The 24,245-nt window shown below is 52.5% G+C and overlaps 1 protein-coding gene across 5 annotated transcripts; it reads right to left on the bottom strand.

Moving 5' to 3' along the window:
- On the bottom strand, positions 1-24,174 carry CDIP1 (cell death inducing p53 target 1). 5 transcript variants are annotated; one of them, XM_040593252.1, is made up of 6 exons: positions 24,051-24,174; positions 3,937-4,019; positions 3,271-3,369; positions 2,683-2,829; positions 2,104-2,368; positions 1-1,500 (listed from the first exon to the last, which is right to left on the bottom strand). In XM_040593252.1, exons 3-6 carry the CDS (start codon positions 3,353-3,355, stop codon positions 1,389-1,391), a joined length of 609 nt encoding a protein of 202 aa, XP_040449186.1. In that variant the 5' UTR covers positions 3,356-3,369; positions 3,937-4,019; positions 24,051-24,174; the 3' UTR covers positions 1-1,388. The 5 variants fall into 5 exon arrangements, with proteins under 5 accessions (XP_040449186.1, XP_040449191.1, XP_040449187.1 ...); XM_040593257.1 differs by having other exon boundaries at positions 2,104-2,365; XM_040593253.1 differs by lacking the exon at positions 24,051-24,174 and adding an exon at positions 23,666-24,024.
- Between the last annotated feature and the right edge of the window lie 71 nt (positions 24,175-24,245).

Here is a 24,245-nt window from a genome sequence, read left to right as displayed (position 1 = left end):
TCAGGGTCTGTTATTTATTTACATAAAAACTTGACTAGTGCCACAGTTCCACCTCTGAGTAAACAGCAGCTGCCTGTGCAGGCCAGGCTGAGTTTGCAGACCTGTGTAGCGAGAGACCCCCGCTTTGCTCTCGGGGCTGCACGCTCCAGCCGCCCTGGCTGCAGGGGCTGGGGGCCTGGAGGGGGAAAGCAGCCCCAGAGGCTGAAAATAGTTCCCGGGTCCTCTTGCCCTCATCCATCTAGTGCTGCTGGCAGCTCCCGTCGCTGCCTGCTTGGCCCCTTCCTTCTGCCCCATATCAAGTGAGCTAAAAATAAACCCCTACACCCACATGCAACGAGGAACCCCCAGGGTGCAGCTGCAGTGGCGTCAGGATGGGTGCTGCAGGGTGCGTGCCCACAGACCCTGCTGGGCTTGGGAGTGGCTCCGCAGTGGGTGGGCAGGGGTCTGCTCCAGAGCTGCGAGCCAGCTGCGGCCTGGTAACAAACTCCTCTAATCTACAGTGCTGGGGCAGGCAGTGACATGCCGGATACGTTTTCGGTAACAGTTTGCCAGGTGGGCGAGGAACTGCCAGGGGCTTTCCTTCCCCAGAAGAGCCACCGCGGGGGCTGGGAGGAGGTACATGCAGCTGGAGCAGCCGCAGCCACCGGCGCTGGTAGCCTGGTAGCCATGCTGGCAGGACGGAGGTGCTGATCAGGGGTGCAGTGCTGCTGCCATTTCTCCCCCCACCGTGCCTCAAAGGCAGCTCTGCCTGTCTCTCCTTGGGAAGCGGCCTTGCCTACGGGCTGCACGCTGACCTGGCTGGAGAGGGCCGTGAACCGTGCTGAGACCTGGTACCTGTGCAGCACTATCTGTTGCCTTGTCACCAGGCCCCTTCCTAAAAAGGCCACAGGGGCCATGGTGCCCCCCCGTGTGCTCTGTGGGCTGCCCCTGTCCCCTTCCCTCCCCGATGCTGCAGGTGCCCCCCTGCCAGAAGCAGCACGTCCCTGCCGCTGGGCATCCCCTGTGCTGTGGGGCACTGAGGGGTGGGCGCCTCCAGCAGCAGGGTTGCTCCAGGCGAGAGGGGCCTCGCTAGCACACTGGAGCATAAGGGGGGGCAGAGCGACACCCCCCACTCCTGCACGCTGTGGGGCAGCCCCCCCCCCCCACCAGCATCTAGGGCCTGGGCCCACCTCCCCTGTGCGTCAGCATTGCCAATCTAACTGTTCACAGCGAGGACCAGAGCTTGGGGAAGGTGGTCACAGCTCTGAGCGGCAGGGAGCCAGGATACACACATACACACCACCGCAGGGTTAAGCAAAGGAGTGTTGCACACGCATAGACTAGGATGGCAGCGGGAGAGGGCCGGTGTCATTCCAGTGGCTCGGGCTCCCGGGGCTCCTGGGGTGCTGTTAGCACATGCGCTTGTACGTGTAGATGTAGGCCTTGCAGTTGGGACACGTGTGTGTCACATCCTTGAAGTCATCGAACAGGCAGGGGATCAGGCAGCAGCAGAGATCACACCTGGAGCACGGGAAGAGGCAGCGTGGTGAGCTCAGGCACCCCAGAGGCAGCCAGTGGGCTCAGCCCCCAGGGGGGCACGTATGGGGCAGGAGAGGTGAGTACTGGCCCCTGGCAGCCCACCCTGACCCCCTGCCAATGTGCAGGCCAGGACAAAGCACCCTGCCCCTTGGGGGCTGCTGCCATGGCTGCAGAGGTAAGAGCTGAGTTGGTGAGCAGTCACGCAGCTCACAGAGGGAAGGCAGAGCCTGGCGAGACACGCACAGACCGTGAGGCCTGACCTGCCTCCACTGCTGGGGCAGGGGGCTGGAACCCTCCCACGGAGCCTCCCACAGCCCCTCCTGGTGCCAGCCCTTGGCCACAAGGAGAGACCCTGCAGCACCACGGGTTCTGGGCTGGGGGTGCACAGCCCCTGCTCTGATGCCAGGTTCTACAACAGGCCTTCGGAGGTGGCACTTTCCCCTCCCTGGCCGAAGCCCAGGGCTCCAATGCACCTGCTGCCCCAGTAACCCTCAGCACCAAGGCCCCTGCTGTGCCCAACAGCTCAGCCAAGGCCACCAGGACCAGGGCTGAGCGACCACCATCACTGCTGCTGTCAGCACCTACCCCACGAAGCAGCAGAAGAAGCCAAGAAGGAAGCTCATGAGCCCAATCTCATAGGTGATCTTGGTGGTGATGGCTTGCTGGCAGTGGGGACACACCGTCTGCACAGGGGCACCCTGGAAGATCTCACCCTGCAGCACCGTCACTGTGGTGGCAGCCCCAGACGGGACAAGCACTGTTGCCGTGTGGCCACCAGGAGAGGGGTAGTGGCCTGGGGGAGGGTAGTAGCCCATGGGGGGGTGAGGGCCCGGCGGGGGATAATAACCTGCTGGGAACGACAAACATGCACAGGTGAATGTTTCTGGATGTGGCAGGAGACGCTCACTAGCGGCGGGGGGATCCTCACTGGGAGCCCCCCCTGCCGCCACACCACTACCTTGAGTACAGACTTGGGGCCAGCCCTGCTGCAGGCACTGTGCCCCCCACCCCGAGGAGCCTCATTGCAAGCCCCCAGTGGCAGCCCCAAACCACGTGGTATCCCCCACCCCACTCCCTGGGGCACCGGGTGCCACATGTTTCCGAGGGGGGGTCCGTGCCCATCACCTCCGCCCCCTGCTTCACGTGGCCCCTTGCAGTACTCACCAGGTGGCACGTAGGGCCCAGAGCCATCTGTGGGCATGGGGGGGGGCACAAATCCTGGCTGGGAGGGTGGCTCATATGGGGGAGGTCCAAATTCAGGCGGGGGGATGGGAACCCCCTGGGGCTGTCCCACAACTGGGGTGACGCCATCTGAAAGGAAATGGAGAGTTGGCAGCAGAGCTGGTGGGGAGGTGGGGGCTTGGCTGAGTGGTCTGGGGGTTGGCCCCAGCAGGGAAAGGGGGCGCAACATGGGGTGGGGGGCACCTCGCCAAGCCTCATCGTCTGGGCCACAAGAAGCCCAAATTCATGCCCCGTTACCCACAGCAGCAAGCAGAGCCAGGCTTTGCGCAGGGAGTGCTTTCTGGTCGTGTCACTGCCCCTGGGGCCTCCTGCCTCCCCAGGGCGATACGGCAACGGATGGAGCTGGGCATCACACCACCCTCCCCAGTGCGCTGCATGCCATGGGGCAGGGCCGCAAGGAAAGGCCACGGCCAGGGTGCTCCCAGGGACACGACACTTGCCTGGCTCCTGCCTGCTTGGCAATGTCACCCCACCACCCCGGAGCAGCTGGGCCCCCCTGCCCCCCAGTACCTGCTGCAATGGGTGGGCCATGTTTCTCTTCTATCAGCGGTGCCGAGGGGCCTCCCGGGTAGGGTGGCGGAGGGTCGCTGGACATGGCTCAGGGCAGCCCTGCAAGGACAGAAGCCTTTAGAAGAGACACCAGCCTTCGGCCGCCCGCAGGCACCCACCCGGAGCTGTGCTGTGCCTGTGGAAGGAGGCAGCCGGTAACGGAGGGTCCAGGGCTGGCAGCACTGCTGCACTGGCCTCAGCACCCACCCCGGGCAGAAACAAGGCTGCAGCCACAAAGCAGGACAGGCTTTGACCCAGGCAGCGCATCCAAGGTGTGACACCTGCCTGCTAGCACTGCAGGGCTTGCCCTGTAAAGCCCACATTGCGTTACCGTGCAGTCGTCCTCGGGGTGGCTCTGCTGGGGCCATACCGTGCTAGAAGCTGCTCTGCCAAGCGCCTCGGCTGCCAAAGATGAGGAAGAGCTGCCCGCAGCCCCCCAGCTCCACCCAGCAGTGTGACACGCAACGTTGTGCCCCAACGGCACGGCAGGACCCCCTGAGCCTGAAGCACAAACTCTGAGAGGCAGAGGGTGCAAACCCACAGAGAGCATCTCTAAATAATCTCATCAAGTGAGTTAAGACCACCTTTAACAGCTGGAGACGTTATTTTACATGGGGTAAACCTTACCTGTCCTCTTCCTTGCAGCAGGGAGCTCAGAGGCAGAGAGCTGTTCTTCCGAGCAGCGTAGTTTGGAAGCTGGTTTACCCCACCTGCGTGGTGTGAAGGAGACAGTGAGCGAGTTACAGAGATGGAGAGGAGCCACTGCTACAGCACTGCCTCAGGCACCACACCAAACCCTCTCCTCTCCCCAGTGCAGGTGTGGGGAGAGGGGGGCTGGGCAGGAACCACCCCACGTGTGCCCCCTCTGTGGCAGGCATGAGGCCACATGTCCTCAGCATGTGGAAAAGCCCTACCAACACGCTCTGAACTCCAAGGAAGTGCAATGGCATCAAGAAACCAGATTTCCCTGTTTACTCTGGCTCAGTTATATCTGGTGGGACGTGACTAAACTGGGAAATACGACTGAGAGGCTGTTCACTCGGTGCTCGGGAAGGATGCCATCGGGCACAGGACATGGTGACATTGCTGTCAGTGCCCGGGAAGCAGCACTAGGAGTTCTCCTTGTGGTCTTAGCAACTACCTAAATGCCCTATCCTTTGCTCCCAGTGGGCCGGGAGCAAATGGGACCCTGCTTGTCCTGTTCTCCCCTTGGTCTCCCGCTCTCGAGGCAGGCCAGCACGCTGCGGGGACAGCGCTTTCTCAGCTGGGCCCACACAGGTCCCACTCCAGCAGCACCTGACTGAGCAGGAAAAACACACCGAGGCTACAACCAGCCCACAAACTTCCCATGGGCACAGCCAGGGCAGCTCTGGACCCCTGCACTGAGGTATGACCAGCAAAGCTGCTGCAGCCCTGGGGAGGCACGAACCACCGGCTCAGCCCCAGAGCTCAGGACCGAGGGGTCTCAGGGCTGAGACAGGCAGCACCCTGCTGCGGTCACTGCTTAGGGAGGCAGAGGCAGTGAGGTCCCTCCGACCCCAGCACCAATACCACGTGCTGGGCAGCCTGCCCAGGGCATGCCAACCTCCATGGCACGGCATGGCACAAGCCTCCACGGGCACTGGGCCAGGCAGCAAGCGCAGCCCCAGCCCTGCCTGTGCTGCAGAGCGGTGTCTCTGGGGCGCAACCACCTCCATCCGCAGGTGCTGGGTCAAGCGAAGCCAAGGCCTCGGCAAGTATGGGAAGGAAGATCCATCCCTCCCTGACCTGCCTGGATTTGCTTTATTCCACTCCTGTTTTTCTAGCTCGTGCTTCCTGCCTCGGAGCAGCCTCCTGCAAGGTGGCAGGAAAGCTAATGAAGCCACAAGTCTGTGGAGGGGCACCATGACCTGCTGCTGAGCGCAAAGGAACATGCTGATCCCCCCAGGAGTGACCAAAGCCCTGACAGGCACAGGGTCTCCCCAGAATGTCCTCATTTACTGACTAGTATTTCTCCCCAGAGGTCTGAAGTGGTATGTTGCAGACACACAACTTCAAAGTGCAATACTGGGGCAGCTGGGGGTCATCTTGCTCCTGCTTTTCTCTCCAATTTGTTCCTTCAGAGCCAGGGGCAGAAGCAGCAGCCTGTGCAGCAGGCACAGCAGAGCTGCCAGGGCACAGAGCGCTCCCAGATGGAGGAAAGCACCCAAAGTGCAGTGCACTGCAGAGCCCTCCTTCTCCTTCAGTGACCTACAAAAGCTACAAACTGGGCCGTGCTCTTTTTAGCTTCACTGGGGATGTAAAGAAAAGGAGGACTTATTCCACTGAAAGCAGCCAACCAAGCCACCCTGCACACCCAGGAGCCTCGGACCTTCCTGTCCCCGTGCCTGCAGGGCTCCTGGATGAGCCCAGCCCAACCCAAGCAGCCCCGAGTCCTCACCTGGGGACATCAGCGCGCTGGGAGCCTTCCTCGCCCGCGCAGGCCAGCTGAGCCCACGGCTTTTCTAATGTAACACATCTCCTCCCATTACCCCTCAGATGCTGCCTTCCCATAATGTATCATCTTTCAACACTCCCCGGCCTCATTCCCCCTGTCATGAAAGCAGCTGGTGAGAAAACTGAGGAGATGAGGAGATCAAGAGGCAATCCCACCCACACGCTCCACCAGCCGCTCTATAAACGCCCGTCAGATGAAGCAACGCCCCCAGGTTGAGCCAGCAATTAATCCTGCCACCTTGACCAGCAGGAAAAGGCAGCCACGAAGGCGATGGCCAGTGGGTCTCAGAGCCACGTGTGCGCCCGGACAAAAGAAGCTGCAGGGGCTGCAGAGCTGCGCTGCTCGTACTTGGCAGGCTCAGTCGCTCTTAATGCAATATTCTGCTTATTAAGAGAGATCTGTAAAGAGCAAGATGTTGGCTGTGTGCCCTTCCCAGGAGGAAAAGAAAACCTGTTGCTTTTAAGCCTATTAGAAGCTGTTTCTCCTGTGTTTTCTTTTATCTTGATGTGAGAAGCACAAAACCTGCCCCAGCCCACTTCTGCCAGAAAACTCCATGGGGAACTGGAGGGCACACAGATGGGAGCTACCCCGGAACATCACTCCCTGCCCCAGCATGGACGACCCAGCAGCATTCCCTCTCAAAAGCAGCATGGCCAAAGCAAAGCAACCCAGATCCTCCCCCAGTATGCCTGGGGCAGCGCAGAGAGGCAACCTTGCTCTGAGGAGCTAGCTCACAGCACCCCTGCAGAGGGGCAGCTTCCCCAACCCACCCACCCAGAGAGGAGACCCTGCCGGGAGAGCCCCTCTGCACTGAAGCACATTGATGGTGCCTGAGCACAGGCAGGTGAGCTGGGAAGATCCAGCTGCTGAACAAACCCACAGCAGTATTTTCCACCAAAACATGATCGCAGGATTCTTGCTGCTGGTCATTTCTGGGTTTACCCACTTTTTTACCTTTTGGTGAAGCTGACTGACTTTGCTCCCTGGGTCTTGCAAAAAAGAAACAAGACTTCGCCTGCCCATGGCACCACCATGGAGAGACAGACTGGGCTCTGCTGGCAGCCCACATCAGGGCCTTCACGGCACGCAGGACCTCGTGCACCTTTCCCAGCAAGGATGCCCCGGGATCTCCAGCCACCCATGCCAGCATGACGAGCCATTCTGCCAGCACACTACAAAGCTGTCCCACGTTAAGCATATCAGTTTATTAAAGCTGAACCACCAGTGCATTTCTGTGCCATGCAAACAGCTTAGACAAAACTAGCTGCTGTCACATGGCAAGAAAAGTTCCCAGAGACTGCAGAAATTGCATCCGCACTGGGGCTTACTGGAATAACCATGCTTATAGACCAACCAAACACCTAGGGGAAAAATAAAAGCTTTACAAATAATTTCAGCCAAGTTTACCGAGCTTAAGTTCAAGATATGATGGAATCACCAATGTCCAGTGCAAGCCCTTTGGAAGCAAGGACCCATTACAAGATCGTAAGACTCAAAAGGAGTCAGTTCCCAATAAAAGGATGCACAGAGGAGATGCTATTTCCAGCTAAAAACACAGATTAGTTCTTCTCAACTGGAAGAACAGCTTTTACTGGCTCCTCTATCTAACTACAGAAGATGAACCCACCACGCAATCCTTGTAAACACTGCTCACGTGAAACATAGAAGACAAGCAAAGGGCCCCCATGGGCTGGCAGCACGACAAACCAAGCAGAACAACGATCAGAGGGCAGAGCTGCATCAGCCCATCCCTCTTTCCCTCGCTGGGGACAAAACCCCAGAACTCCTCCTCACATTCCAGCAGCGTTTTGGCCATCCTGCTCCTGCCAGTCCCATGGGAAGCCTGTTCCAGGCCCCCACTGCTCCAACGTCCTTACAGTTTCTAGTTTACTTGTAGCTGGCCTTGAGCCTGAGCAGCTTTCCTTCACTCCCTGCTTGCTGCAAACAGTCGCCATACCCTGACTCAGCCTCTGTTTTGCTAGGCTGGACACACCGAGCTCGGGCAGGGTATTTCTGCGCTGTTTTCAGTGCGAGCCCATTACCGCCCTCAAGGCTAGATCGGCAACACGAAGCCATGCTCGGCTGTGGTGACAGCAAGCGTTGCCCATACTGGTGCACTCTGGTGTGTGCTGCTGTGACATGGATGGGACAGCAAGCTGTGGTTGGTCTCGCTTCTCCAGTGAGCTTCACCTGCCCTGTGGCACTGCCATGGGACTACACAAGCACACCCAGTCACTCCTCGTCCTCTCCTCCAGTCACAAAGCTTGTGGCCTTTACAGGTGGCTTGGATTCAGCACGGGCACGAGGGACTAAACCACAGCTGTGTGGGAGCCTACACACAGCTTAGGCTGGACATTTGCTGAAGAAAACAATAGAGAAAAGATCCCGATTCCCACCACTCCCATTAGCCCTCCTGGGGCAGGGCAGAGTGACAGACACAACCAGGAGTGCCCCAAAGGCAGAAAGCCCTTGGCCTACCCTGGCTATGGCTTCAATCCACGGGTCCTCCCCTACGCCTGGCTAACCCAGGGTCTCATTCTAGGCAGCTTTTAGGCAAGAAGAAGAACAAAACCTCTAGATCCCTCCAGACCAGGGCAAACTCCCAGCCTCGAGAGGTCTGCCTGAGGTTTCTCTACAGCAGTGAGCACAGCCAAAGAGCTGGTAGGGCAGTACACAGCCCTGCGTGTGGAAACACAAGGCTTTCCAATCCACCCCTTTCCTCTGCTCAGCAACCCCGGCTCTAGTTAATTAGGGTTCGATACCCCAAAGCGCATGGGTCCCATTACTGACACATTCAAAACAAAGCTCTCCCAGCTGCTTACAGTGGCGATGAGAAGAGCTGATGCATTAGGGTCCAGTGCTGCCTGCTGGCTGTATTTCCCTCTGCTACATCGCTGCGGGAACAGTTTGGGATTCAAACATGGCGAAGGGAAAGGTCTGCCCATCTGACCTGCTCTCCAAACAGGTATGGTGGGCACCACTTGTGAAAAACAACTGAACTGTGCAGTGGGACTGGGGAACACTATGCCACCAGAACAGGTCCTATATGAACATATGCTAACACATCATAAAATAGATAATGCCATGAAAAAGACAGTCACAGATAATTCCTGCACTGCTTGGAAACCCAAAGATTTGCTCTGGGAATGCCATTCTTCCCAGGCAGCAGCTATGTGTGCTTCAGGCTGCTTCCTCCTGGACAAAATCACCCAGGGTGAGACAAACCTGAGAAGGACGAACCAGACCGTTAGCAAGTCTAACTCACGTGCAAAAAACCCTGATGGTGCAGTGCTGGCCCCATGCAGCTCTGACTCAGCCTCACAGCACAGCTGAGATCGACTCCCACGAGCAGAAACATGGTCTGCATCGGTTGTGCTCCTCCTGTATTTGATAACTGGAGAGACACAGTGATTCGGCTTTATTTTGCTTACATGAGCAGTGGCTCCAGCCACCAAGACAGGACTCGGTGTTTGTTCATATTCAACCATGCTCAGTGATGCTGGCACTTCAAAAGCTGCTGCTGCACATTTTTGGAGTTCTTCCTTCATAAAAAATAACTTCCAATATTTAGAAAAGGAAAAAACACACTAAAATTAAATGAATAAATAAAAGAAAAGGATATGACCACTTTCAGCTTCATCGCACATCAAACAGATGCCAATTTCAGCTTCCAGGCTTTTGTAAATACAACTTCAAAAGCAAAGTCAAGAGTTCCAAAGAAGCTGGTCTCCCGCACTGAGGCCAGCCTCCTTCCTTTCAAAAACGGAACAGCGTTGTGGCCAACACCACCCCAGCCTTCCTGGCCCCAGAAAAGCCACCTGTGCCACAGGCTTCACAGGTAAAGGGAAATACTCAGACTAGGAAGGCAGACAGATATGCTAGGTACAAGCACAAAAGGCACATCAGATGCTGGCAAAACATCATTTGACTGAAAGCTTGTCACCCTTTAGAAGGCTCTAGGGGTAGCAAGAAGAGACTGAACTGCACAGGGTGGGATGAGAGGCGGACAGAGCCACACTCTGACTGTGGCAATGACAATTCCCCTCCTCCATGACAGCATTTCTGAGCAGCATCTCCAAAGCCCAGCCTGGACCTTGCTCTGCAGCGTGTTCTCTGCATCATACCTGTGCCACAGAGCAAGTCAGGGATGCTGCCCTCTCTGTGCACACGCCTGCTCACACGCACACAGCTTGCAGGGACATGGCTCAACTCCCACTGCTCCTGAAAGCACCACATGCAACCCACAGCAGTGAGCTCTTACCTTGAAAGACAGCAAAAATCCCTGCTGAGAAAGCAGTATCAGCAGTTACTTCTGCCTGGGTTTTTACAAGGAACAACAACAATAATAATAAAAAAAAAAGATGCCTTCCCTGCGAGCAAGCCAAACTTCCCCCTCAGCCTCGCTTCCTCCCATGCACATTTGCAGCCTCCAGCCTGCACACCATCTCCCCAGAGTCAGGAGGAAACGAATAAAGACCAGGCAGCGCTGCAGCCTCCTTTAGAAAGAGGATGGCGGGACAATCCTTGACCGTGCAGCACGTACCCCCTCCTTTACCCCGCAGTTAACCCTGGCAGCACCTCCACAACTCATCATCCTGGTCCTGGGCAAGACAGCAAGAGGGCGCATGCCTACAACACACTCGGGCAAGGCACAGATGGAAACCCAAGTTAAGGACTAACAGAAAAGTCTGTTTTTCCAAGCGACTCGGCTGCGTTTCCCTAAGTGCAATCCCTGCTCCTCCAGCACCGCTGCCAGGGAGCGCAAAGCCACCGTGCAGAAGCAGCCAGGCTGCTCACAGAGCAGCAGATTTCTCCCACACTTCGGCAGTCAGATTTCAGCTGCAGAAAACTGCTGCTTCCAGGAGGGCCAGGTTCTTCTTTCGGTGCAGGGATGAAGAGCTCTGCAGGCAAAGCAGGACAGAAGTAGTCCTTTAAGACAAAGGACTAGCAGAGTGGAAGGTTATTCACCACTCAACCCAGCTAAGTCAGAAGGCCAAAGCTCCCCGCTGGGCTCTACAGTATGCAAATCTCTGGAGAAGCATCCCTGTTGCAGCCATTTACCTTGGGACCTTGGACACGTCCGTTTGACCTTCTGTGTGCCAGCGTCACCCAGCAGGCAAATCAGCTAAGAGCAGGATCTCGCAGGAAGGCAGGTGCTGTGTCCAAAGCAAGATTTCTCAGGGCATTAAATCCAAAGCACAATCAGATAATCTCCACGACGCAGCCCAGGCTCAGCTGTCCTCAGCCAGAGATTCAAATTACTGCTTTGCACAGCTCCTCTCTATGGATATCAGGAAAACCGGACACAAAATCCCTCTGCTTAAGACAAGGATGGTTTATCTGCAACACCCACAAAGGGTTACGTGCGGGAGGAGCGTTTGTCAGGACCTGCTGCCGCCTCTGGGATTCTCTCCAGTGCTATTCGCCTCCAGATGGGCTGACCAAGTGCTTGTTGGCTCTCCACACTGAGGCTGCAGAAACAGCATTGCCAGGACCTGGTTAACCTGAACATTTAAAGAAAAACCAGCCACAATGAAAACAATGAACTCGGGTAGCTCTTTGCTTTCTGTGGTGGGCTCCCAAGCTGCAACACAGCTGCAAGGAAGCATCACACTGTCTGCAGAGTTCACTGTGCCAGTGGTGAGATCTGACAAGGGTCAAGGGGGCCTGCAAGGGAGCCTGTGAGCTACCAGGGAGGAGAGGCAACTGCCCTATACTTCATAACTGACCCCCAGCCCTAACACATTTAGGGGCAACAGGGAGGGCTCAGGCATGCACAGAGCACTCTGGACTGCCAGGACAGCTGCCCCAGAAGACAGTTCTCTGAACACAGAGCATGCTGCAGCCAGGCTGCCTTGAGGCTGCTGCTGGCCCTGGAAAACACACCCTCTCCCACCCAGGAGGTGCTTACTGTTCAGACCTTACCAGGCGGTGACCTGGCCTCACCAGAGAAGAGACTACAGTATGCCAGGTGCTCTCAGGGATGCAAAGATGCAATTTAAAGGAAACATTAAAAACAAACCCGAGTTCCTCTGCACCTCAGCAATCTGCTCCAGAGAGACTCGGATAAGGAGGGTGCCGCAAGCCAAATCTCTGGGGAAAAGTCAGCTTTTCCGTAAGACCGTCACTGAAGTTTGCAAACAGTCCAAGCTAACACTTGATAACATCCATGGGAAAGCACCCAGTGATAGCAGCAGCTGTTGCTTGGAGTCTTGTGCATCTACTTAAGTTTTCCCCTGAGAGGATAAATGCTGCATTACATCACCCATTTGATATCCAGTTAATAACAATGTTAAAAACATAACCTGCAATAATCTAGAGCAACTCAAACCAAGATCTACTCCAATACTAGTGTTTTAACATAACACCAAACTTAACAGTGCCACAAGACTAGTTCTTCATTTAAAGAAGATAAAACCTTCATTTAAAGAAAACAAAAAAACCCAGCTGCTCAAAAAGCTTAACAGCAAGCAGAAGTCCCAGAGGAGATCAGGCAACAGCTCTGCAGTTCCTTGCATTAAAGGGAGTCACTGCTCCACAGCTCGCCTCTCATGGCAGCCCATAAAAGATGGGACTTTTTAAGGACGAGTTAGGAAGCATGCAAAAGCAGAATGACCCCCTTGACAGTCCCTCCCACTCCCAGCACTCGGGGTTTTAGGGATCAGGCAGCCTGCAGTTTCTCCAGGGACCACTCTAATTCCTCCAGAGCCCACCAGCTCGCCAAGCTCTGCCGCAGGCAGCAGTGGCAAGTTCTGCTCTTCAGTTACCTACACGCAACAGTGTCACCTGCTGTCACAGCCTGCTGCCAGCCCATTCCAATGGCACCTCCCAGCTCTCGAACAGAGAAGACGAATACAGGATGATTAGATGCTACATCTCACAACGCAACTCAGGATTTTATAAAATTCCTTCCCAAAACTGCACTAAAAAGATTTTATTCCTTTTTGCACCCATTTTTTCATTACTCCCTCATTCTATAAATTTTTTTGCAAAAAAGTCAAATAATACAGCTACATCATTGCTGAATCAAACTGAGTAGATGTGTGACTTCCATTAAATAACACAGTAAGATCTAAGGGAGGAGGAAATTAGAGTCACAGAGGATCAGCACTTTCGTGGAGACGTAGCCGCATTTAATTTTCAGAATTAATCAGAGCCCAACAGCCTATTCAGAATTCCCTTGCAGATTTTGCAACACAATGAAATAATTTCCAATACATCAGTGGCGATTCCAGATCTATTTTCCTTCCAAGTGATGTATAAAACATATGTCACTCTACCAATGTTTTCTTATCCGGAGTATAGCACTAGCTTGCTACGGGACCAGCTCCAGTCTCCAACAACATTAGCATTTTCTATCCTCACATCTACCCTTGCCTTGGCACCGGAGAAGCTGCTGACATTTAGATTTAACAGGTACAGTGTCACCTTGCCTTTTTTTTTTCTCCCCACCCCCCGAAGACTAGCAAGAAGTGCTCTATGTCACTCAATTTTATTTCAGGCCACAGCTCACTCTTTGCAAAGAAGCGTGGTTTGCAATTAAGCAGGAGTGTGTGTGTAATGTCTGAGATCTCTCCCAAGTCCAACAGGGAGGACCCACACACGTCCAGAGCCATGTGCGCCGGAGGAAATCCTCTGTGCTCAGGCATCACACACTCACCTTCCTGCTCCCACGGTGTGACCAGACCTTCCCATTTCCAGACCAGGACCTCTCTCAGCATGGCGCCGCACACTGCTAGCATGGGGCTCGCTCATCCCACAGACAGGAGGAGGGTACGCTGCACTCACCTGCTCCCAAACCCAGCTCATCTGGTCTGCTCAAAGACAGATGACAACATCCCAGCTCACAGAGGGGGAAACCCCTGCAGTTAACCAACAGCCACTGAGTGTGCCCAGTGCTGGGTCACCTCCAGCAGCACCACAGCGGCTCAGAGGGAGCTCTGGGATGCACCCCTGAGTCACACACAGCTCCTGCCCGTCCCATTTCTCCCTCCAGTTCCAGCCAGACTTGGCTAGTTTGCACTAAATTTCAGGTCCAGGAAAGTCATTTTTATTCCACAGCACTTTGTGACTTTGGTTTCGATTTGCAGCACCAAGTTCCTGCCAACTCCTTCACAACCCCTTCCCCAAAACTCTGTCGCTATCTGCTGAACAAAGCCACATCACGAGCTGCTACACATCTGTCCCTCAGATCACACCAAAAGCTGCTTCCCCACGAGCCTCCTTTGCCACTGCTGCTTGCACGGAGACAACAGACAGCACTCCTGCTAGGGGAGCCAACGAAGACATGCGAAGCCACATCGTTAGCCTGGCTCGCTTAAACATCAGCAGAACTGCCAAGGCATTGACCAAGGTACAAATCAGCTGGCCACGTTCAGCAGGATACGCAGTCAGGCACACAAAGCTGTATTCCCTTTGAAAACAAGGGTGAAGGAAGAAGAGAGACAATGTCCTCACACCTCTCCAGGCAGCATCTGAGTTTCGGCACATGTGGGACAGCACCTGGATATGACCTGCACCAACTCTAGAACCACAGACAAAGCAAGCAGAAGACCTCACTGAAAATCTGGGCATAGCAGCTGGATTCAAAGCATCTTTAATACGCAGCGACACACATCCTCAAGTCCCCGTTCTAAGTTTTTTTAAACTCTTTCTCTGCCTCTCTGTCAAGGCAACACCTCACTGCTTTACTGTTACATTAAAAGTATCACTGGTCAGAGGGTTTCATCAGTCCTAAGGCTGGCTGGCTGCTCTCACAGCAGGGGATGAGTGGTGAAAATAACAAGGTGCCCTCAGGGCAAGTAAATAGCTCAGCTGCTCTGGGGGATTGAGGACCTAAATCCTTTCCTGAGCCTGATGACAGAGCTGCTCCCACAGCTACAACACTAAACAGGCTGGGAACTGTTTTCTCTCTCATCAGAACAACCCAGCAGCCAGCTCAAAGCTGAGCTCCCACCGCGCTAACACATCCTGAATTGTGGCACCCAAGAGGGAGTCTGAAAGGCTAAAACAATGACACCTGTAGCTTGAAGCCACAAACTCTGGGGGAACCTCCATTCCCAAAATGCAAATATGATCCACGTGACATCTGTGTGGAGGACCTACAACAAGCCCAGGGGAAGAACTGCAAGGGAAACAGTCCCAGCTTCACTTTCTTGCTCAAAGATTAAGAGTTTGGAGGAGCTGAATGGTCACAGCAGAGCAGGTGGGAAGGGCAAACTGAGCCTCCAGCACACATCCACGCCTCCTGCAAGCACTTCCTTACATACCATTAAGCAGAATAAAGATGCAACGTTAATTAGAAGACAAACTGAACACATGTAGAAGAATGGCTGCAGAAGCGTGGCCATAGAATACCTAAAGATCTGCACAATCCAGGCCTGGAATTAGAATTGTGCTGAAGTTGTTGTGCTGAAGTTAACAAGAAAGCGGCCTTGATCTATTCTTGAATCCTGAGACCAAGTAACTTTGTTGTACTAACAGGCCGTGGCTGTAACAAGCTGCAGCTGTTAGGGAAGACAGGTGCAAGGCCAAGGGAGATAGGGAGCTGAATGGGAATAAAGGGAGGAACAAACTGGAAGGCTAAAACATAGCTAACGCAAATAGCTGCATGGATAGAATGCTTGTTCTAATCATGATAATTAGTGGTGTGAGAGCAGCACGTGCTTAGGGGTTAATAACCAATTATATGTTTGCTTTGGGAACATGCTTGTGTATTGAGGCTATATAAGAAGTGTTAGAAGCTAATAAAGATGAGCAAGATGCATAACTCGTATTGAGTAATTTCTTGACTCCGGCGGACCCCTCTCCCAACAAACACACCTTTAAGGAAAGGGCAACACACATGTTAGCAACAGCTATTTATCTACCTAGTGGTCAGTTAAAAACACAAGCCCAAAGGAGATGGCAGCAATATAGCAATCCCATCGTGACTGCCTTCCTCCACCCTGCACTCTAGTCTTTGTCCTCCTCTCCAACACAAGGCTCCAATGCTCCCCTTCTGCCACATGGTGGGTGACAACTTGGACCCCTGAGGACCTCAAAAGCACCCCAGGTTGGAGAGTCACTGCAGCAAGGATACAACATTGGCTTTAGTCCATGAGTTCCTCCCAAAACAAACCTGTGCTGAACCCCCAGGGGTTCCTTTCCCTCTCTTATAAGGGTGCCTGCTTCTTAGTTGAAGAAATAATCAATAAAATTCAATGGGCTGCTTTTCATTCATCACCAGCCAGAAACCTAATCTCAAGTTAACAGCACTCCGAACACCGCTATCACATCTACGTTCAAGTTATCTGCTGTGGGTACCAACATGCACAGGTTTCACAGCTGCAGTAAGCGGGGCTGCCTACGTCACGACGACTAATTTGTTCTCAGAAAGGCTAATTTAATCTGGCAGTGGATGTTCTCAAAGCCTCCTCGCACAGAAAAGCCTTTATCTTGGTTGGCTTAACAACAATACAGAGCATCCAAAAACGTGGAGGGATACTAAAGAAGAACACTACCCTTGTGTTTTGAGTCCTCTAGTACTTTTGTCTGAAAAATTTCTCTCGGTAACTACAGACTTAGTGAAAACATAGTGTGCCTCTGTTTTTTTTTAAAAAAGCCAACTGTATTTTCAAGGCAAAATATACAACAGCTTGGGCTTCGTCCCCTCACATATAACTGTGTCTTGACCGAAATAGCTGTGCTCTTAATAAAACTAAAACCCAGTAAAGATTGTTCAGTATTAGACACCATGTTCACTTCTAACTGCATAGCTGCATAGCAAGAGAGGCAGCCAGCACGCCTGGCCCAGGGTGTACTACCTGCCACTGGAAGGTGACTTTCCCCAGCCCACACTACAGAGGAATAAAAGTTCAGAAGAAATTCCAAAGCCCTCTGTGTTAAGAAGTTGCGTAACTGCATCATGAAGCATTTCAGAGAGAACATCCTTCAGATTTCCAGCCTCTGCCGTCCAGGGTGGGGGCAATAACTAATTAAGCAATCAGAAGGCTTTTTTGATTTGTTTTTAAATTCTAGTTCATCTTTTCCCCTTACTTGTGCAAGTACGCACCGAGACAGCACGCATCCCAAGTCACACTGGGCCGCTGAACCGGAGTGTGCTGCCTCTTAGCTCTGCAGCGAAAGTCATCTACCACCTGGGTCGTACGGACATGGCACAAAGAAGTGGTCCTCACCCGGATCCACCCCTCCAAAGGCAGATCACTGGAGAGCCCAACACAGTCCCTTGGAATCAGAGGGGCTAAACCAAGGGAGGTTTAAGCTTTACAACAGACAGAGCCGTATCAATTTAACCCTCCGTGAGTGTCACCACCCTCCTGCTGCAACAGAAAAGCTGGTGCTGTGCAAGGATCACAGACGGGATCATTCCTGAGAAGGGGTCCTTCGGTACACGGGCAAGAACACACCCCTAATGGCACCTAACAATTTAGGATGATTCAGTAATTTGAGAAAAAGGAAAAAAATCAGAGGGAAGCAGAGCATTAAGACAGGCCAGAGAAGAAAAAATCCAACCAAAACAACACAACATTCCCCTTGTTCCTATCTGTCAGGAGCCACTGGCCCAAGAATAGCCTATTCAGAAACCAGGAAACTCAGAGAGCAGCAGGGAAGGGCTGAGTCATGGCCATTCGGGGAAAAAAAAACAACAAACAAACAACAAAAAAACACACCACAACAAAAGAACCCAAAAGGGAAGGAGAGAAAACATGGACAGCAGCTGTTCTGGGTCTTGGAGATATGAACAAGTCAATCCAGAACATATTAGCCAATCTTTATTTTTAAAAGCTCTGCAAACACATGGTACTGCCATAAAAAGCAGTCGACCCTCCTTCTGCTCCTGGGAGACAAATTTAGCTGTGGTTGAATCAGGCAAAGTTGGTGGTGCTTCCTGGCACCAGCCTCTCGACACAATGCCCGCTCGGCCACGCACGGCTGCCAGGACACAAACTGCTCCAGCTATGTGCCCCGATCTTTGCCTTTATTTGTTCCTCTACAGCACAAGCATCCCGGTATCACAAACACTCACAGGCTGGACAAGTGCTTTCCAGAAGGGAAAGTGCAGTCCATTTCAGGGATGCTACTAGCAGAGGCTGAGATGCTGTGTCCCTTACCCACACTGGAAGGGCACAAGGTAAAGCACAACTCAGATGGGTTTCTTTGCAAACAGCTGGGCAGAAGACAAGCACTCCCATCTCACAGGCAGCCTCAGCACTGCCCATCTAGCCCTGGGGAAGGCCAGGCTACGGTTAAGTTTTGATCAAGTCTTCCCACATGGCAATCTTTGTTTTGTGACCTAAACGATACCCATTTTACAATAATTCTCCCCAGGACAGTAATCTTATTCACTCATATTCTAAAAGATTATACCTGCTCTCCAGCTGTGGGGATCTGGGAAGAAGCACAAGACATTTCTGAGCAATGAGGGCTTATTTTTAACACAATTCCTCAGCAACCCCTCACAAACTAGGGAGGGGGCTGTATCTTTTCAATCAAATAACTGTGCTTCAAAACTTATTTGGGAAAAACCCTCCAATTATTTTTATATTGCACCGTGAGGTACTGTCAGATTAAAGATGCAAAGGTAGGAAGGGGGAAGACCCTCAGAATTTGCCCCTGCAGGGAGCAGGCTGACAGCGCCCGCCATCCCCAGACTCTGGCAGATAACCTGTGTTCACATGTAACCGTGCCTCAGCCACCACATCTTGGCTCAGTACAAGATTCAATTGTCAAATGATGTAAGACAGGGCTTCCTTTGTAAGGATATGTGCAGCAGATACCATTTTGAGACGTTAGCGCTCACAAAAACAATAGTGGCTGAGATCTGGAGTGAGGCAGGAAGCATACTGTGTCTACACACGCAGCCCAACAGCAAGAGAGAGCAAGTCTCTGCGCTTTTCCTTTTTACATCTGCAAAGTCCTTTTAGTCTGAGAGTGGGCTGTATTTTGGTTTTTTTTTCAGGGAGCCGGTATAAGCCATGGAGGGAGCTCAGAGAGCCTAACCCACCCCACTGCAGCAGTCGAAGAGCCTCTCCCTGCAGCTCACACAGGTCCCCAAGTCTCCCAACCACCGGTCCCAGGCAGGGCAGGGGATGCACTCTGCTGAGAAGGCAGCTCCCCCCCAAGACCTACCTTCTCCCAACTCTGGGATTTGCTGGAATAACTACACCATCTTCACAATCAGACCCAGCCTTGACCCTCACTCCCAAAATAAGAGCTCAAGGAAACTGTCCCAAAGCAAACAGGCTTGGTTCAAAATTTTAAAGTAAAATTCTTTTTCTCTATGACCACGCAATGCAATGAGTAAATAAAGATGAAATACAGCTAGAGCATGGATGTGCATGCACCAGGTTTATGATTTTATCCATAATTTGTACCATAATTTACGATTATAAAATGGAATGCAAGGTGAAACAGTAAGTGTGTAAACTTCAAGCTAGAACGCTCCTTCTAAAAACACATCTTCCAAAACTCTTAACAAGTAGCCGGCCTTAGTTAGGGTAAGGTAGAGAATATTTTCTTTCCAAATGCAGAGAGCGGGTATCAAAGAAGGTTTGAGTTTGGGGACATACCCAATAGAGAATGTCCACCTGCAAATTGGTTCAGGGTAGTGGGACCACTATCTTAGCACAAATGCTTTATCTTGCATCTTTTAATCTGTAAGAGAACTGGATATTATTCAATTTTCTTATCGATACAGGAGGTAAAGGAAACATAACTATTACTAATGCAGAGTTACCTTACTAATCACAATAAGTAACAGAGACATATATTACTTAATTTGCATGGAAAGCCCCAGCTCATTTAATTCTCTGATCACCTCAGGTTTCATCACGCTAGAGAGATACAAAGTCAAATGTACACAGCTGGCAGCTGTTCTTCACAATTCCTAAGATGCTAATTACACTGCCATCTTTTGGGGGTATTTCTTGTAGTTTCTTACTCTAAATTCAGGCCTGCTGAGAGAGTTCAGATTAAAGATAGCTGCAGTAAAGTGGGGCCTCACACAGGAGATGCGCAGCACGAAACAGCTTCTTTCCTACCTCCAGCCTCTACCCAGACCCGTGACCAGCACAGCCCTGCTGTACTCTCTGGGCTCTCAAACAGCCCTTTTTCACCACAATTACAACAAATTTTAGACTGCAGCCACGAGGCAGCTCTGAATGAATGAGCCCAAAGCAAAACTAACAGCAGCCAAGAGCTTCCCTGAGCATTTCAAGCCAGAAATAAAAACTGAGCTCCCCCTGCCTCAGAGACTTTATACCATTGAGAAAATGGACTGTGATATCCTACAGCATGTTCTAATCGTGTTCTCTTTGATCAGAAAAGGAGATATGTCCTTTGCAGAGCACACAAAGATCTGACAGTGCTTATGAAAATTGCACAGCTTCTTTCCAGTAGAGAGAAGCAAGATGGATACAGAGTGCCCATCGGGAACAGCAGCGAAACAGCCAGTATTGCAACCCAAGGCAGAAGTTGCTCATCATGTGTTTCTTGAAGGAAAAAAATGGTACACACACACCGGTGTTGGCAAACGTGTGTGCTCAGGTGCCTTGCTCTCAAATCTTCATGAGAGTCAATCAGTTTCAGGCTAGAGTACTTCGTCCGCATAACAAAAATCAGGTCCTGCACTGCAAAATCAGGTCCTGGAAACAAAAACCTCAGAAAACCTCCAGCAGTTTGCAGAACAACTCGAAGTTCCCACTACAAACCATCACTTTTACTGTATCGGGAGAAGGGAAGAGCACTGTACAATTAAAATCTTTCCTTTTAGAACATCATTGACTACTGCTAAGAGCCACGAGACGTTATCAGCATCTATCTGTTGTTTTCCAACTCTCCTATCCTCCCCGCTTCCAGCAGCTTTGCACAGATCAGTCTGGGAGAACATCTCATCACAGTTTGATGAGAACTTGGCATACCTGTCTAGTACCTCAAAGGTATATTCAGTCCTGGTGCCTTGTTATTTTAATCTCTGTACTACACAAACACTATTTCCTCCTTATCTCACCTGGCAGCCATCAATCTCTTCCTCAGGCTTGGTGCAAAGCTGAGTAAATGTGAGCCTGCACACAGAAAAAACATTGTGGTACTGACACATTCAGCACATGCACAGAGCTGTGGTAATACCAGCAAAAGTGATGCTAGGTTTTTTAAACTCTTTTTAATAGCATTTTTGTAGGGTCTGCAACAGGGCTGTGCTTCTTTCAGTCTAGGATATTCTCTCCTGATTAAAGCAACCATACGAAATCTTACACAGGGCTTTACAACGGTACCACAAGCAGACATAGAACACCTAATTTCATCTTTTTCTTTACCCATAGGCCAAAAACTGTTCTTAGATCACAGCAGATACCAGAAGCCTGTGTATCTCCTTCCAAAACTACTCATCCTCATATTGGAAGATCTCTGCATCAACCACATCCTTTAAATACTTTAAATATCTGCTAAATTCACATCTGAACAGGAAAAAATATCATCTTTTACATAATAAAGTTACTTTCATCCCTTTTCTTGCTATGTCAGTGAGTAACACCAGCAACGGCAACACTTCTGCAGATGACAACACTGTGCCAAGGACCCAAAACACCCTGAAACACATGCAGTGTGAGCATTGTGGACAGGCTCTAGCCTGGCCCCTGGCTGAATGCCCTTCAACTACAGAAGTGCATTAGCTGCGCTCCCAGAGCACATCTGCCAGTTGTGCTTCATCCAGAAGGAAAGCAGTTGCTGCACTTTGTATCACTGAGTGATTTCCCAAGCACAGAAAGCATGGCTGATTAGGAAGTGAGCTTCAAAAACATGCTCATAAACCAAAACAAGGTGCTGATGAAGACACTGTCCCTCCTTTCATAACAGCAGCTGACAGAGTTCCAGTCACAACAGAAACGTGGGAATGAATTTCAGAACTGGATTTCAGGTGCAGGACCTGCTGAGGGAACACAACAAGAAACTCAGCAGTCTTCCATCTTCTTAGGAAGGACTCAGGTTCTGAAAGAGAAGCTCTCTCTCCATCAACTGTCCCAGTCACACCTGTGGCAAGATCCTTTTGTACTCAGCGTATGAGCATGCACGTCCCTTTCCTCAGCACCTCCTGGAGTGCAGCCCTGGCCAGACAGCCACCACAGCACCACTCCCCATACAACAGCAGCTGGGGTGGACTGAGCATATTTGCTCCACTTGGCATCACTCAGGGGACATCTGGAGAAATTGCCCCATCACCCTGCCTTCGTTACAGCCTCATCCCCCATCTGTGCTCAAGCCACACCACTAGACAGCCTCGTATCAGGTCCTAAAGCATTGCGTCTCCCCACCTCCAAGCAGGAATTCATTCATTCCTCACATAATGCCTAAGGAGAACAGAGCAGGTACATTGCTAGACACACCTGGGGACTTCCTGGGGCACACGGACACCGCTACAACATTTAGAGAAGCCTTTGGGAAAAGGAAGTTTTTAGCCTGCATTTTCCACACTGACCCAAGTTTGTTTAGTTCCTAAAAATGAATGAATGACATACTATGGTTAAGCATTACTCAATACTCACTGTAGTTTCCCCTACTGCCTACTCCAGTCCCACATTCCGGAAAGCAGAAGGCCCCCTGCTGAAACGCAAACCCCAATCCAAGCACATTGGTTGAAAAGGGACAAACAGGAGGCTATCTTGAATATTCACAAAGTGTTTCCCAGAAAGTTTTACATACAGCCCCAAACCACTACAATTATAATTTAAAGCACTGTGCCTGGCCTAGAGTCTACCACTCGATATTTTAGGCTCTGCCTGGCACGTGACAACTGCCCAGCCCCTCACCAGTTCTCACCAGTGCAAGGAGACTATCTCCAAACAACTTTTTCAGTGACGCCTTGGGTCAAGGGGCACACACCTACGCTTGCAGTGACTTAGACAAGTTTAACCTTGAGCACGACCCACACGGACAATCCTGAGGACATTGGCATGGCGGTGTCCATCTTAGCCTGCCTGCTCCAGCTCAGCCCTGGAGCTCTTCCCAGAGTCCAAGCCCCATCCCTCTGTTTAGAAGAAATCATAACCCCTCACAACCTTTTCATAAAGCAACTGAACGCTGCCTGAACAGCTCCTACGCTTTTGCCTCTCCAGTGCCCTTAGAAGGCAGAACCAAGATCTCACCACTCTAATGGTTAAAGACCTCCCAGCCTCCAGCTAAAATTTATTTATTGTTATTTGCTGTTGCGCTGCATTACATTACATTACATACATTTGCTAATGCACTACATTAGCAGAATGAGCCCTCCTCGTTTCACAGGGTTGGCGCTGCCAACGTGCTAGTGGACAATATCATCCCCACCATAATTTCTCTTCCTGCTTGTCAAGACATCTGAGTTTCTTTCGGCTCCTCTAAAATGGGCTCATCATTCCTTATCGCTGAGCAGGCAGTTCCAGCCCAAGCTCATCTCCCGAGCGCGGATGCCGGGAAGTACACACACTTGTACCTAGGCCTGGCTCCCTCCTCTCCTGGGGAACAGATCGTATTTGCTCTTCTCGCAGCTGTGCCCTGCTGGCAGCTCCCAGCCGTCCTCTCTACAAGCTGGCATGACCTCTGCCGGGCCAGAGTGCTCGCCTTACAGCACAAAGTCTTTTCCCAAGTACATGACCTCGCTTTCCATCAGATTAAATTTCACCCCGCTCCCACTGCTCCAGCCCTCCAGCACATCCCGATCCTGCTGTCCCAACCCCACACTGCTGCGGGTACAACGCTGAGGGTACTGACGGTACAAAGCTGAAGCTTTCTAAGGTTTTAGTAGCACCCTGTGGCAATTCGTGGTGGCTACGGACAGCGCTGGAGGCCAGCCCAGAGCCAGGGCTGCCTCCTCCTCTCCTGGCCCACGTTTCCACCTCTCCATACCTCCTCTCCCCGGGACTGGGGCTCCGCAGCCAGGGCAGAGCACGAAGGACCTTCCCTCCACCTGGAGCAGCGGGGTCCTTCCTCAAGGAGTCAACCGGCCGTTTGTTTTCATCCCTCTTTTTCTGAGCAGCGCCGGCGGGATCTGGACGTCTCCTGCGTGCGTGTGTGTGTGTGTGTGTGTCCCCGGGCGCAGTGTCCCCACGCCTCCAGCTGGACCCGCTACCAGGAGGCCGCCGCGGCCTGCCCGGGGCTGGGGGGGCACTGGCCCCGCCGGGCCTCCCGCCTCCCCTCTGCCGCCGAATCCCCCGCCCGGCCCCGCCGCCCCCCGGGGCCCAGCCGGGCCTTGCGCTTGACCCTCGCCTCGGCCTCGCAGGGAAGCACCTACCGGCTGCCGGCTCCCGGCGGTGGCTCCGGCACCTGCCGGCTGCGGGGCGGGGCGGGCGGCGGGCGGTGCCGCGGCGGGGCGGGCCTGGGCAGCGCTGGCCCAGCTGGGGGCCGGGGCCTGATCCCCGCGCCGGGCCGCAACAGGCCGGGGCCTGCGCCCCCCACCGGGCAGCCTCTCGCTGGGCCTGCTCACTAC

This window comes from Falco naumanni, chromosome 4 (genome assembly GCF_017639655.2).
Source record: "Falco naumanni isolate bFalNau1 chromosome 4, bFalNau1.pat, whole genome shotgun sequence".
NCBI classification, from domain to species: Eukaryota; Metazoa; Chordata; class Aves; order Falconiformes; family Falconidae; genus Falco; species Falco naumanni.
This window is presented reverse-complemented; position numbering and strand designations above follow the sequence as displayed.

What these genes read in the sequence shown, in the direction of transcription:
- CDIP1 (XM_040593252.1), bottom strand. Translation starts at nt 3,355, where the DNA reads ATGTCCAGCGACCCTCCGCCACCCTACCCGGGAGGCCCCTCGGCACCG. An exon ending in TGGGCCCTACGTGCCACCTG is followed by an intron (nt 2,369 to 2,682) that starts GTGAGTACTGCA and finishes TGTCGTTCCCAG; the next exon opens with CAGGTTATTATCCCCCGCCG. An exon ending in TTCTTCTGCTGCTTCGTGGG is followed by an intron (nt 1,501 to 2,103) that starts GTAGGTGCTGAC and finishes CCCGTGCTCCAG; the next exon opens with GTGTGATCTCTGCTGCTGCC.